The sequence below is a fragment of the Elephas maximus genome, chromosome 3, assembly GCF_024166365.1.
Source record: "Elephas maximus indicus isolate mEleMax1 chromosome 3, mEleMax1 primary haplotype, whole genome shotgun sequence".
In the NCBI taxonomy this organism is placed as follows: domain Eukaryota; kingdom Metazoa; phylum Chordata; class Mammalia; order Proboscidea; family Elephantidae; genus Elephas; species Elephas maximus.
The window spans coordinates 84,977,409-84,989,427 of NC_064821.1; the positions used below are offsets into that span (position 1 = coordinate 84,977,409).

The 12,019-nt window shown below is 45.2% G+C and overlaps 1 protein-coding gene across 1 annotated transcript; it reads right to left on the minus strand.

The window, feature by feature from the left end:
- Positions 1–903: 903 nt before the first annotated feature.
- LOC126071309 (L-amino-acid oxidase-like) lies at positions 904–7,644 on the minus strand. The gene is made up of 7 exons (XM_049875534.1): positions 7,590–7,644; positions 5,634–5,848; positions 5,091–5,203; positions 3,514–3,715; positions 2,941–3,009; positions 2,562–2,698; positions 904–1,708 (listed from the first exon to the last, which is right to left on the minus strand). Exons 1-7 carry the CDS (start codon positions 7,642–7,644, stop codon positions 904–906), a joined length of 1,596 nt encoding a protein of 531 aa, XP_049731491.1.
- Between the last annotated feature and the right edge of the window lie 4,375 nt (positions 7,645–12,019).

The following is a 12,019-nucleotide window of genomic DNA, read 5'->3' on the forward strand; positions in this document are numbered from 1 at the left end:
TTTTTTTTTTAAATATATAATAAGATCCACACTCCAAATGTTTGGGATTCTAAAGAGGGAGATTTGTGGCTCTCAATGGAGGGCAATCCTTGGGGATTGGCTGGAGCCATGAGGAAGAATTTGGGAAGGAGTGATAACTTAAGTGGATCCTGAAGGATAGGCCAGGTTTTAGAGAGGAGCATAGAGTGGGAAGAGGCATGTGGAATGAGTTTAGTGTTCTCTCAGGTCGATGCAAATGTGGAGGCTGAGGGTTCTGGTTGATGAAGGGGAGTTGAGGGGGGCGGGGGAAGGAAAAGTGTGTGCCAGGAGACATTTCTAAGGAGTCAAGATCCCACCACTGCGCAGACAAAAGAATCCTTCTCTCTTCCAAACACCCTGACTCCATACTGGGCCAAGATGGGAGGGTCTTGGTTCAGGCATGCAATGATGGGGTTTGTGTGTGGTCCATCTGTGTTTTGATGTTACTGTGGTTTGGGGTTTGTTTTTCATTAGGGAACTTCTATTTGCAGATGACAGAGATGCGGGTTCTCTTGAAACTTCTTTTTTTTTATTATTTACTTGTTACTATTACACAGCAGGAGACAATTTCTTCTACAGTGAGGACTGATTTTGGCATTTTCCATCCTTGGTTTTTCCTTTATCCATTCATATGCCCTGACCTGATACCTCTTTCCTGCCTAGGGATGGCAGGGAAGAGAAACATGAAAAGGGCTGATATTTCTTGTGGACTTGCCAGCTTGTTTGCCAGCATTTTTGGGTTTCTGCGTGTGGCCTAGGGGAACTTACACTGACCTTCCTCCTAGATCTCTGCCTCCTCTCACCTCTAGCCTGTTCCCTGCAGGGCTCCCTCAGGGATTTCTGTCAGGATAAGAAAGAACCCTTCTGGATGTTGGGGAGGGTCTTCTACAGAGGCTTCTGTCCCACTGCAGCCTCCTTGTCTACAGCAGCCTGGATGTTCTTGGCAGCCTGGAGCCCAGACTTGATGGCAGTGTCTATCCAGGCGTGGGGCAGGCAGGTATGCTCACCAGCAAAGTGGATGCGGCCTTCTGGCTGGAATAGCTGCTGTGAAAAGTCCACAAATTGGTAGGGCGTGAACTCTGCAAAGGCGCCCATGGTGAAGGGGTCCAGAGACCAGTGCTTAACCACAGAGGAGGGGCACAAGCGCCGCAGTGTCTCCTTGCGTATTTGGTGCACAGCTGCCAGGTCATCCAGGACAATGTCCACCACCTGGTCTTGAGGCATGGATACGAATAACATGGAATCATCATCCACAGTGTAGGAGGCCAGCAGGACGCCCTTGCCATTGGGCAGGCTGTGGCTGGGGTAATAGATGTAGCGCGAGGGCCGGTCGGTGACAGAGACTCCACCCCGGATGCCATCGCGCTCCCAGAAGGGCTCTTTACAGGCCAGAATCACCTTGGTGGAGCTGGTGTAATGCAGTGAACGGAGAGCATACATTTTGTGTCGAGAAAGAGGGGGCTTAAAGGTGATGAGGCGAGTGGCCTTGGCTGAGGCCGAGATGATGACGTAGTCTGCGGTGATGGTGTGCACTGTTGAGTTGGGCCTGTCCACACGGTAGGAAATCTGGACCTCAGGCCCATCCCTCACAACCGTCTCCACCTTGGACCTCAAATGGATGGTGCCAGGCTCCAAGCTGGCTCCAAGGGCATTGGGGAGCTGGTCAAAGCCACCAGTGATCTCAGTAAAACTGCAAGGGTGAGGAGGGGAGAGGGTGAGTGTGGGAAACACATTAAATTAGCTTGACCAACATCTGGGCTCCTTCCTGGTCTGAAAGGGAGGAAACTTATTTCCTGCACACTGAGCTGGATACTTTATATGCATCACCTTCATTCATTCCTGTGAGGTAGGAATTACTATCTATTTTTGTAGTTCGGAAAACTGATACCCAGAAAGGAGAAATGGCTTGCCCAAGACCTCATAGAGACTAACTCCATAGCCCATGCATTCAGCCACCGTACAACTCTGCTTTCCAAGTAGAAGGAACACAAGCTGAGTTGGGTTTGGATTCTGGGTTTGGCTCCATATCTTGCCCAAGTTGTGTGAACTTGGGTAAAATTGGCTCAGAGAACATAACTTCTCTGAGCTTCAGCATCCTCATCTATGAAATGGCTCTGCATATTATGTATACCTTATAGGTGGTCATTCATCTCATAGCAACCCTATAGGACAGAGTAGAACTGCCGGATAGGGTTTCCAAGGCTGTACATCTTTACGGAAGCAGACCGCCTCATTTTTCTCTCACAGAGTGGCTGGTGGGTTTGAACCTCTGCCTTTTGGTTAGCAGCTGAGATCTTTAACCACTGTGCCATCAGGGCTTCTTATAGGGTGGCTGTGAGTTGGAATCAACTTGATGCCGGTAGGTTGGATTGGGTTGAGTATAGGTGGTTGTAAGGATTAAAAGTGATAATTATTGAAAAATGCTTAGCAAAATGCTTGGCACATAGTAAATACTTGATAAATTTTAGTTCCCTTTCTCTGCTGTGAGTGCTGGAGGAGGGAGCTCAGGACATACCCTAGACCTGGCCCCAGATCAACCTCACCTATCACTGTCAGAGACAATCGTATCAATCCGAAGGGACTCCAGGAGGGATTTATAGTATCCAGCATCCTCATTCATCACATCCCCAATCATCTGTATTGCTCCTCGGCTCAGCATCCCTTCCTTCAGCAAGTAAGCCTGTGGGCATGGGAATGGGGTCATGATGTGTGAAAGTGTCAGGTGGAAGATCCAGTATGTAGGAAGGGGCTTCAGCAGGGCCCTGGGCCTGGGCCCAGGCAAGGGGTAGGGCTGAACTCCAAGGAGATGAAGGCTTTGGCAGTGGGAAGAGAGGGTCCTGGTAGGCAGAGGACGACCATAGAGGGCTATGCTGAGCAAAGACCGTCTCTACCTCTATCCTGGAACTTCTCTGGCCCCCTTACCTTGGTGGAGTAAGAATCATACAAAGACATCAGGTGGCTGCAGTTGAATGTTTTCAGACTTTGTTTTAGCTGCAGAAGGGGAAGGAGCCTTAGATTAGAACCGAAGAGCCAGGGGCAGGACTCGTGAGTTCTTCGGCTATTGTTTTGAAGATGATAGGGGCAAAGGGGTGTGATGATGGAAGGATGGGAGAAAGGTGGTTCTAGGAGCCCCTAAATGTTCCTCTTTCGCCAAGTATCTCCCCCTTTATTTAAAGAATTTTTGGAGGCTAAATTTTTAGGCGAAGAGGAATACTGACTTATTACCAAGAACTGGGTTATCTAGTCATTCTCTTTCCTTCCACTGCCACTGATCAAGCAGTGGCCTGTTGAACCCAAGGACTGGAGAAGTATTGGGGCTGGGCACTGGGGTAGAGATGGCAACATTCTTAGGGGATTTGAGAAGGAAGGTGTACCAATAATCACAAGAGCACTGGATAGTATTCAGCTGACCTGGATCCATCCGCTAATTTCCCAGGTGACCTTAAGCCAAATCCTGTTCTTTCCTGACCCTAGGAGGAGTGAGGCAGGAGGCACCTTGACAATGGACTGATGGAAGAGATTTATAGCATCCTTGCCCTTCTCTGTGGGGTTCAAAGAGTAGCCCAGGAGCTCTGGGTTGGCCTTGACCTCCCAGGTGCGATAGCGTTGTTCATTGATGAGAAACCAGGTGTTGGCATCGTACTGGATGAACTTGTTCACCTTCAGGCCAAGCTTGTTGATATAGGTGTGGACCAGCCTGGAGCAGACACAGGTAAAACATGAACCCCATCTCAATGGTACCTCATTCTTGCAGACCTCACAATAGAAACCACTTCCAGTAAAACTGTGCCCAGGGAGCTCAGACTAAGTGCTTCTTCAACTAGTTTCCTCTTGCCGCGGCATTAGTTCTTTTCCTTCTGTTTCTGCTCTAGTTTCCTCTTGCCGCGGCATTAGTTCTTTTCCTTCTGTTTCTGCTCTGGGGACATAAGGGGTGGCGAATTCACTCATGATTGTATAAATATCCTTTGGAAATCCCAGCTTATGAAATTCAAATGTAGAGATAGAGGCCTTTGTTTCAGACGGTGTTTGAAATTCCACCTTTCATTTCTAACTAAGTTTGAGGTGATACCTAAAAACTCCTAGTTTTAGTCTGATTTACTTGGTTTTTGTTTTTGGTGGTGTTTGGGGGAAATCTATGAGTCAGAATTGACTCGATGGTGACGAGTTTTGTTTGTTTTTGGTTTGGGGGAAATCTTGGGTTCAGTTTACACTTAAGGCAAAAAAAAAAAAAAAAAATCATAATTGCGGAGGCATGCGGGACACCAGGCTGGGAATCTCTTGTTTTGGAAGCCTCAGAACTAGGAACTGGGTCCTCTTCCATGAGTCCGTTACGGCTTAGGGTTAAACATACAGTTTTGTGCCAGCTGCTTCCTTGACTTTGAGAAGAATCTTTGTCACTTTCTCATAGAAGAAACTTGGGTGTCACTGAATATATCTGAGCCTAATTTCTCCACTTGGAAATGGGAACAATAAGAGTATCAAATTATATAGTTGCAAGGATCAAATGAAATAAAGCCCGTATAGTACTTAGCATTAGAGCCTGGCACATAGTAAGCACTCAACAAATGGTAGTTGCTATTATTATTAATTTTATAGCTTAATGTGATATAATTGACATATATGAAACTGCCCATATTTAAAGTGGAGACCTGGTGGTGCAGAGGTTAAGAGCTCAGCTGCTAACCAAAAGGTCAGCAGTTTGAATCCACCAGCCCCTCCTTGGAAACATCATGGGGCAGTTCTATTCTGTCTTACAGGGTCACTATGAGTCGGGATCGACTTGATGGCAATGGGTTTGGTTTGGTGTTTTTGATATTTAAAGTATACAATTTTATGAGTTAATGGCAATGATTATAACTATTAGTTTGGGATCTACCACTTTCTATGTGATCTGGAATCTGAGCCTCAGTCTTCTCCTCTGTAAAGTGAAGACATAAGTCTTAGCCCTGACGTGCAGAGTTGAAATACATGAAACTGTGAATCTGAAAGGGCTTTGACATGACGGCACTGGGGCCCCTCCTGCCTCATCTTCATCCCTTCTACTTACTCTTCACTCTATTCCCTGGACTTACCTGTGGGATTTTGGTATTCGCATGGGACCCAGTTCAAAGTACCAGCCCTCCTCTTCATTCCTGAATGTGATCACTCGACCCCCAATGTGGTCACTGGCTTCCAAGATGGTTACCTGGAGTCCGGAGAAGCTGCTGTCATCCCCAGAGCCATGCTCTCCCTTCTTCTTATCCTCGTTTCCACCCTCATTCCACAACATGCACTAGCCCAGAATTCCCAACATTAGGCCCTGCATGTGTAGGATAACCCAAGTGGGGATGTTTCAAGCAGAAGGGTCTTGTAATAATGCAAGTGAAGAAGGGCCCCACACGTGGGCAAGAGACACACCACTTGTTAGCCCTTGCCTATTAGCGTTAACCCTTCTCCACTTTTGTCTTCATTAAAACACAAGTTGCAATTAAGGTCAAGTCTCATGGGTGAATCCGAATTTTTGAGGAACAATAATTAAGGGTCAAGAGACCCAGTGGGTTATGTATAATTGTCAAAGAGCTTTCTTTTTCCACCAAAAGGAGCAAAGTGGAAGGCACCCTCTAAAGTTTCCTCACCTGGTGGCCAGAGTCCTGCAGGGCCTTAGCTGCTGCCAGCCCTGACATGCCAGCTCCCACAACCACCACATGCTTGGGTAATGGGGAGGTGTGGAGCCCCTTCTGGGCTGTGAGGAGGATGGACTCATACTCAGGATCCTGGAAGCACTTGGCCAGATCCTCAAAGTAGCCGAGGCAGCTGGGGGTGATTAGCAGGAGCCCAAAGATCATGATTCCTGGGGGAAGAGAAAGGAATAGGGGCTGCCTTTCTGGGGCCCAGGCTCTGTGCCCTGTTTTATTTAGAATGAGCTTTGCTATGTAATGAATGTGGTCAGGTGAGTCAGGTCAGAATGGAAGGTCAGGACAGAGTCTGGTGAGTGTGTGTGGCTGTCAGTGTGTGTCCCTGTGCCTGTGTCTATGTGGGGAAATGGGTGATTGTGTTGTGTGGGGTGTGAATGCATGTGGGAACTCTGGCAGTGCATTAGTTATTATGTGATTAATGTGTGATCATGAATATGGAACTGCAGGTTCATGTGTATGCATGTGATTGAAAGCCCATGAGCTCGTGCAGGTTCGTGTTTGACTGTCAATTTGCCTGCTTCTGACTGTGAGTGTGCATGTGAGCACATCTGTGAATATGTAATGTGTAAATGTGGTCCTGTGTGCATATAAATTTGTGTGTAAGACTGATTGTGATGTAAGTTTCTGCGGTTGTTGACCTGTATGGTTGTGCATTGTCTGTGATTGTATGTGAGGGTGTGCTTGTGGGACAATGTGGGTATTCAAGGTATGAATCTGTGTGAGAAGGCAAGACGGGCTGTAGAACTGGATGTGTGTCGGCCTGGGGTTTAGAATAGGGAGGTTGATGGAATGTGTGGCTTTGTATGAGACTGAGAGAGCATATAGGTGCTTGTGGTCTTGTGTTTGATTCTGCATGTGTATTTTGAGCATGAAGCTGGGTGGGGGAGTCTGAAGGTATCTAGTTTTTTGGGAATGTGTGCATTCGTGAGTGGGGGTGTGTGTGTGGAGGCACAGTTCTCTGGTGTGTGTGTGACTATCTCCTCAGTGTGATGTCTAGTGACCTGTGGGATCTTGGCAGTCCTATTCTTCTCCAGCCTCACGGCATTTTCCCCCAAAGCTCTCCAAGTAATTCTAATGTTCAGCCCAGAACTGTGTTCATATAGTTAATATATAGGATGCAACAAGTCCTGAGTGATTTGTTTTTCTTCTCCACTGTTAACTGTCTGATACACAGAGAAATTCATCTGAGGGTCTGAAGCAAGAGACTATATGGTTTCCTTGATGTCACCTGCTCCAGGAACTGTGGCATACCCCACTGATTCTACTAACCCTAGGCTTTTATGGCAGGTTGGAATCACTTTAGTCCAGTGGCCCTCTTTGAACAGGTTGGACAACTGAGGCTCAGAGAAGGAAAGAAATATTCAGGGTGAGGAGAGGCAGGAGACCTAGCTGGCTCCCAGTGCAGACCCCTCCCAGTGCCAGTCGAGCCTTCTGCAGGGAGACTACTCAGAAGAGAGAAGAGAGGAGTTACCATGCCCCATGGGAAAGACCTCCAAGCATAACCCCCTCACCTTATCCCCCAGGCCCACCTTAACCTCCCTAACCTACTCTCTAGCCCTGACAGATGTTCTCATCTCCCCAAGCTGTCACCATCCTGCCTTAGTCCCCATCCTCCTTCTCCTTGAATGCTCCCCCACGCCGATTCATTCTCCAGACCCATCTCCATTCTCTTGACTCACTTGTAACACCTCAACCCATCCCTACTCATGATCTAGCTCCTATCCCCTGTCTCAGGCCCCATCCTCCTTCCCTGTGCATGGCCCTGTTCCCAGACTCACCCTCAAACACATCTCAACCCCCTTGGACCATTCCCATACCCTGGTCTAGTTTCTCTTCTTGTTTTAGTGTCTTCCTTAAGATCCTCTCTCTAAGACCTAGTGGAAAGACCCCACTTACCCCTCATCTTGGCCTTGGCTCTGCAGCTCATGCTGAACCCTGAGAAGCTCTCCATCTTTTTATGAGGAGCCAGCTCCACCCCAGAAGTAACTGGCCCTCATCCAGCCATTTCACCCCAGGACCCTATTGGCTGGGCCCAGCAGAGAAGTCCAGTCCTCAGGGTCTTGGATGACAGGTGGGATGACCATCGTGACTCAGTCCAATCTTCAACCTTATCTTCCACATCCTCATCTTCTTCCTGAGCCATCTACCCTTGTAGGGAAAGTGCTTTTTCCCAGATCAGGCCCTAGCACCTCTGGGCCAATGGGAAGAAACAGTAGTAGGAAGCAGGTGTGGGCCATCTCATTCCCCGAAACCTACTGCAACAATTTCCCAGGAACGAGTAAGGACTGGCACTTGATGTCTGGGCTGAAGTCCAGTGTCTAGGCTCCCAGCACAGGCCAAAGCACCTGACTGCACACATTAGAAAATGTTTCTGTTCCCACTGCTGCCACACTGTAAGCCTTCTGCTCCCCTGAGAGTCTGTCCAAGGTGGGAGTTCTGGCTAGGAGGTCCCATGGAGAATAGTGCCTTCTCTACCCTTCTCAGAGGGCTTCCGTGGCAGGCAGGGTCTCTGGCTTGGCCCATTTACAGTGGGAAGTGTCTCTTCCCCTTCCTTTAGGTCCCTCAGGGCTTTCTTGATTATTTTCTCTGGCACTGGATTCCTTTCTCTGGGAAACGTGGCCAGCTGACTGTGGTGCCAAGCTAGCTGATTGTTTTTTTGTGTGCAGTGGAGGTGGACAGGCAGGCAGGTGAGAGGAGTGGGCAAAAACCCAGAGGTATGGTGCTGGGGAAGGGGGAAGGAGTGGGAGCAGGCAGGAGCACTCTCCTGCTAGGACACAGGATCCAGCTCCTGGGGAGCCAGAGGTGGGTATAAGGGAAAGGGCACTAGCACAGGAATTATACAGAACCAAGTTTGAATTCTGCTCTGTCATGACCTACCTGTTTGTCTTAGGGCATAGGGCTCATCTTCTCTGAGCCTAGGTTTCCTTATCTGTAAAAGGGGGCAATAATATCTACTTCACTGGGTGTTTCAAAGACTGAGATGATGTGTGAAGAACCTGGCATAGCACCTTGCACTTGATTGGTACCTAAGCTGGTTTTCTTATCTCCTTTTGGAGCTAGGGTTGGGTTTGAGACCAGACAACACACTAACTGTGATGTCTGTCGAATAGAGGTAATTCCTCCACCAAAGTTTGGGTGGAGGACCAAAAGAAATAACATGTGGACAGTTACTGTGTGAACTCCTAGGCTCTTGACAAAGGTCCAGGACTCTCTCTTTTTCTGCTTCCTTTTTGTTGGGTACTAGCTTTATCGAGATATAATTTACATACCATACAGTTTGCCATTTAAAGTGAACAATTCAATGGTTTTTAGCCTATTCAGAGTAGTGCAATCATTACGATAAATATAGAACATTTTCATCACCCCAAAGAGAAACCTGGTACATTTTAACCATCACATCCCATTCTCCCCATCTCCACCGGCTATAAAACCCATTGCTGTCAAGTTGATTCCAACACATAGTAACCCTATAGGACTTCCAACATTGTAAATCTTTTCAGAAGCAGACTGCCACCTCTTTCTCCCACAGAGCGGCTGGTGGGTTTGAACTGCTAGCTGACCTTTTGGTTAGCAGCCAAATGCTTTAACCACTGTGTTACCAAAGCTACTTCTACCAGCTGTAGGCAACCACTAATCTGCTTTCTGTCTCTATAAATTTGCCTATTCAGAACATTTTATATAAGTGGAACCATATAATATGTGGTATTTTGTGACCGGCTTCTCACTTAGCATTATGTTTTTGAGGTTCATCTAAATTGTAGTATGGATCAGTACTTCATTCCATTTTATTGTCAAATAATATTCCATTGTATGGATGTACACATTTTATTTATCCATTCATCACTTGATGGACATTTGAGTTGTTTCCACTTTTTTGCTATTATGAATAATGCTGATATGAACATTTGTGACAAATTTCTGTTTTACTTCTCTCTGATATATATTTAGAAGTGTATATGGGTCATATGGTAACTATGTTTAATCTTTTAATTCTATGTTTAATTTTCTGAGGAACTGCTAGACTGTTTCCCAAAGTGGCTGCACCATTTTACATTCCAACAAACGTTGTATGAGAGTTTCAATTTCTCCTCACCCTCCCCAACTCTTGTTACCTTCTGTCTTTTTGGTTCTAAGCATCCTAGTGGGTATGAAGTTATACTTCATTGTGGTTTTGATTTGTATTTCCCTGATGGCTAATGATGTTGAACATCTTTTCATGTGCTTATTGGCCATTTGTGTATCTTTCCTGGAGAAATGTCTTTGTTATGGAGTGAATTGTGTCACCCCAAAATGTGTGTCAACTTGGCTAGGATGTGATTCCCAATTTTGTGTGGTTGTCCTTCATTTTGTCATCTGATGTAATTACCAATGTGTTGTAAATTCTAACCTCTATGATGTTAATCATAGGCAAGATTAGGGCAATTATGTTCATGAGGCAGGACACAATCTACAGGATTAGGTTGTATCTTTAGTCAATCTCTTTTGAGATATGAAAGAGAAAAGTGAGCAGAGAGGAGAGGGACCTCCTACCACCAAGAAAGAAAAGCCGGGAGCAGAGCACATCCTTTGGACCCAGGGTCCCTGTGCTGAGAAACTCCTAGACCCAGGGGAAGTTTGATGACAAGGACCTTTCCCCAGAGCTGACAGAGAGAGAAAGACTCCCCCTGGAGCTGGTGCCCTGAATTAGGACTACTAGCCTCCTAAACTGTGAGAGAATAAATTTCCATTTGTTAAAGTCATCCATTTGTTGTATTTGTGTTATGGTAGCAGTAGATAACTAAGAGATACCTATTTAGATACTTTGTCCATTTTTAAATTGGGTTATTTGTCTCTTTATTATTTAGTTTTAAGAATTCTTTGTATATTTTGCATTCAAGTCCCTTTCCAGTGATACAATTTGCAAATATTTTCTCCATTCATTGGGGTGTCTTTTCACTTTCTTAATGATGTTCTTTGCAGCACAACAGTTTTAATTTTGATGAAATCTAATTTATCTATTTTTTTTTTGTTGTTGTTGTTGTTGCTTGTGCTTTTGGTGTCAGGTCCAAGAAACCATAGCCTAATCCAGGGTCATGAAGATTTACCCCTATATTTTCTTCTAAGAATTTTATAATTTTAGCTGTTATATTTAGGTCTTTCATCCTTTGTGAATTAATTTTTGTATATGATGTGAGGTAAGAGTCCAGCTTCATTCGTGTGCATGTAGCTATTTAGTAGGCCAAGGAACATTTGTTCAAAAGACCATGCTTTCCACCACTGAATTATATTTATACCCTTTTCAAAAATCATTTGAGCATAAATGTGAGGGTGTGTTTCTGAACTCTCAAATCTATTTCATTGCTTTACGTGTATGGCCTTATAAAAGTTCCACACTGTCTTCACTACTGTTGCTTTGGATGTAAGTGTTGAAGTCTGTAAGTGTGAGCCCTCCAACTTTGTTCTTTTCCAAGATGGTTTTATCTATTCTGGGTTACTTGAATTTCTGTTGGAATTTTAGGATCAGCTTGTCAATTTCTGCAAAAAAAAAAAAAAAAACCAGGATTATGAGGGGGCTTTTATTTAGTTGTGTTGAATAGTAGATAAATTTGAGTAAAAAACCATTTGAGTAGTACTGACAAAAAACAGCTGATCATTAAATCAAGTGCAGGACCCTCCTGAACAGGGAACTCCGTGATTGCCCAGGTTACACATCCATAAAGTTGACCCTGGTTAAGTTAAGATGCTTTTGGTTGTAAGTAACAGAAAAACATAACTAAAAGTTGCATAAACACAAAGCCCATTCGTAATCTACATAACAAAAGTCCAGAAGCTGGATAATTAATTCCAGGTTGGTCGAGTCAATGATTCCACAATGTCTTCAGAAACCTTGGTGTTTTCCAGCTTCAACTCTGCCAGCCTGAGAATGTTGGTCATGTTTTCCTTTATGGTCATAAGCTAATTGAAGCACTTCCATTATTATTTGCCAACATGATGACATTCAACACAAAGAGAATATTACTTCTCGTGTGTGTCTTTTTATAAGTTAGGAAAGCCTATACCAGAGGCCCTCAGCAGACTTCACACGGGTCTGGATGTGCAGGATCAGGTCACAGCCTGTCTAAACCAGCAGATGGTGTTATGGATTGAATTGTGTCCCCCCAAAATGTGTGTCAACTTGGCTAGGCTATGATACCCAGTGTTGTGTGGTTGTCCTCCATTTTGTGAGCTGATGTATTGTAATTCCTAACCTCTAGGTTTTTTTTTTTTTTTTTTTTTAATGATGTTAATGAGGCAGGACACAATCTAGAGGATTAGGTTGTATTTTGAGTTAATCTTTTCTGAAATAT

Coding starts and splice junctions, on each gene's coding strand:
- LOC126071309 (XM_049875534.1), bottom strand. CDS start 7,644: ATGGAGAGCTTCTCAGGGTTCAGCATGAGCTGCAGAGCCAAGGCCAAG. Junction 3,716..5,090: donor CGAATACCAAAATCCCACAG/GTAAGTCCAGGG, acceptor TGTCTGCTCCAG/GCTGGTCCACACCTATATCA. Junction 1,709..2,561: donor ATTGTCTCTGACAGTGATAG/GTGAGGTTGATC, acceptor TCACCCTTGCAG/TTTTACTGAGATCACTGGTG.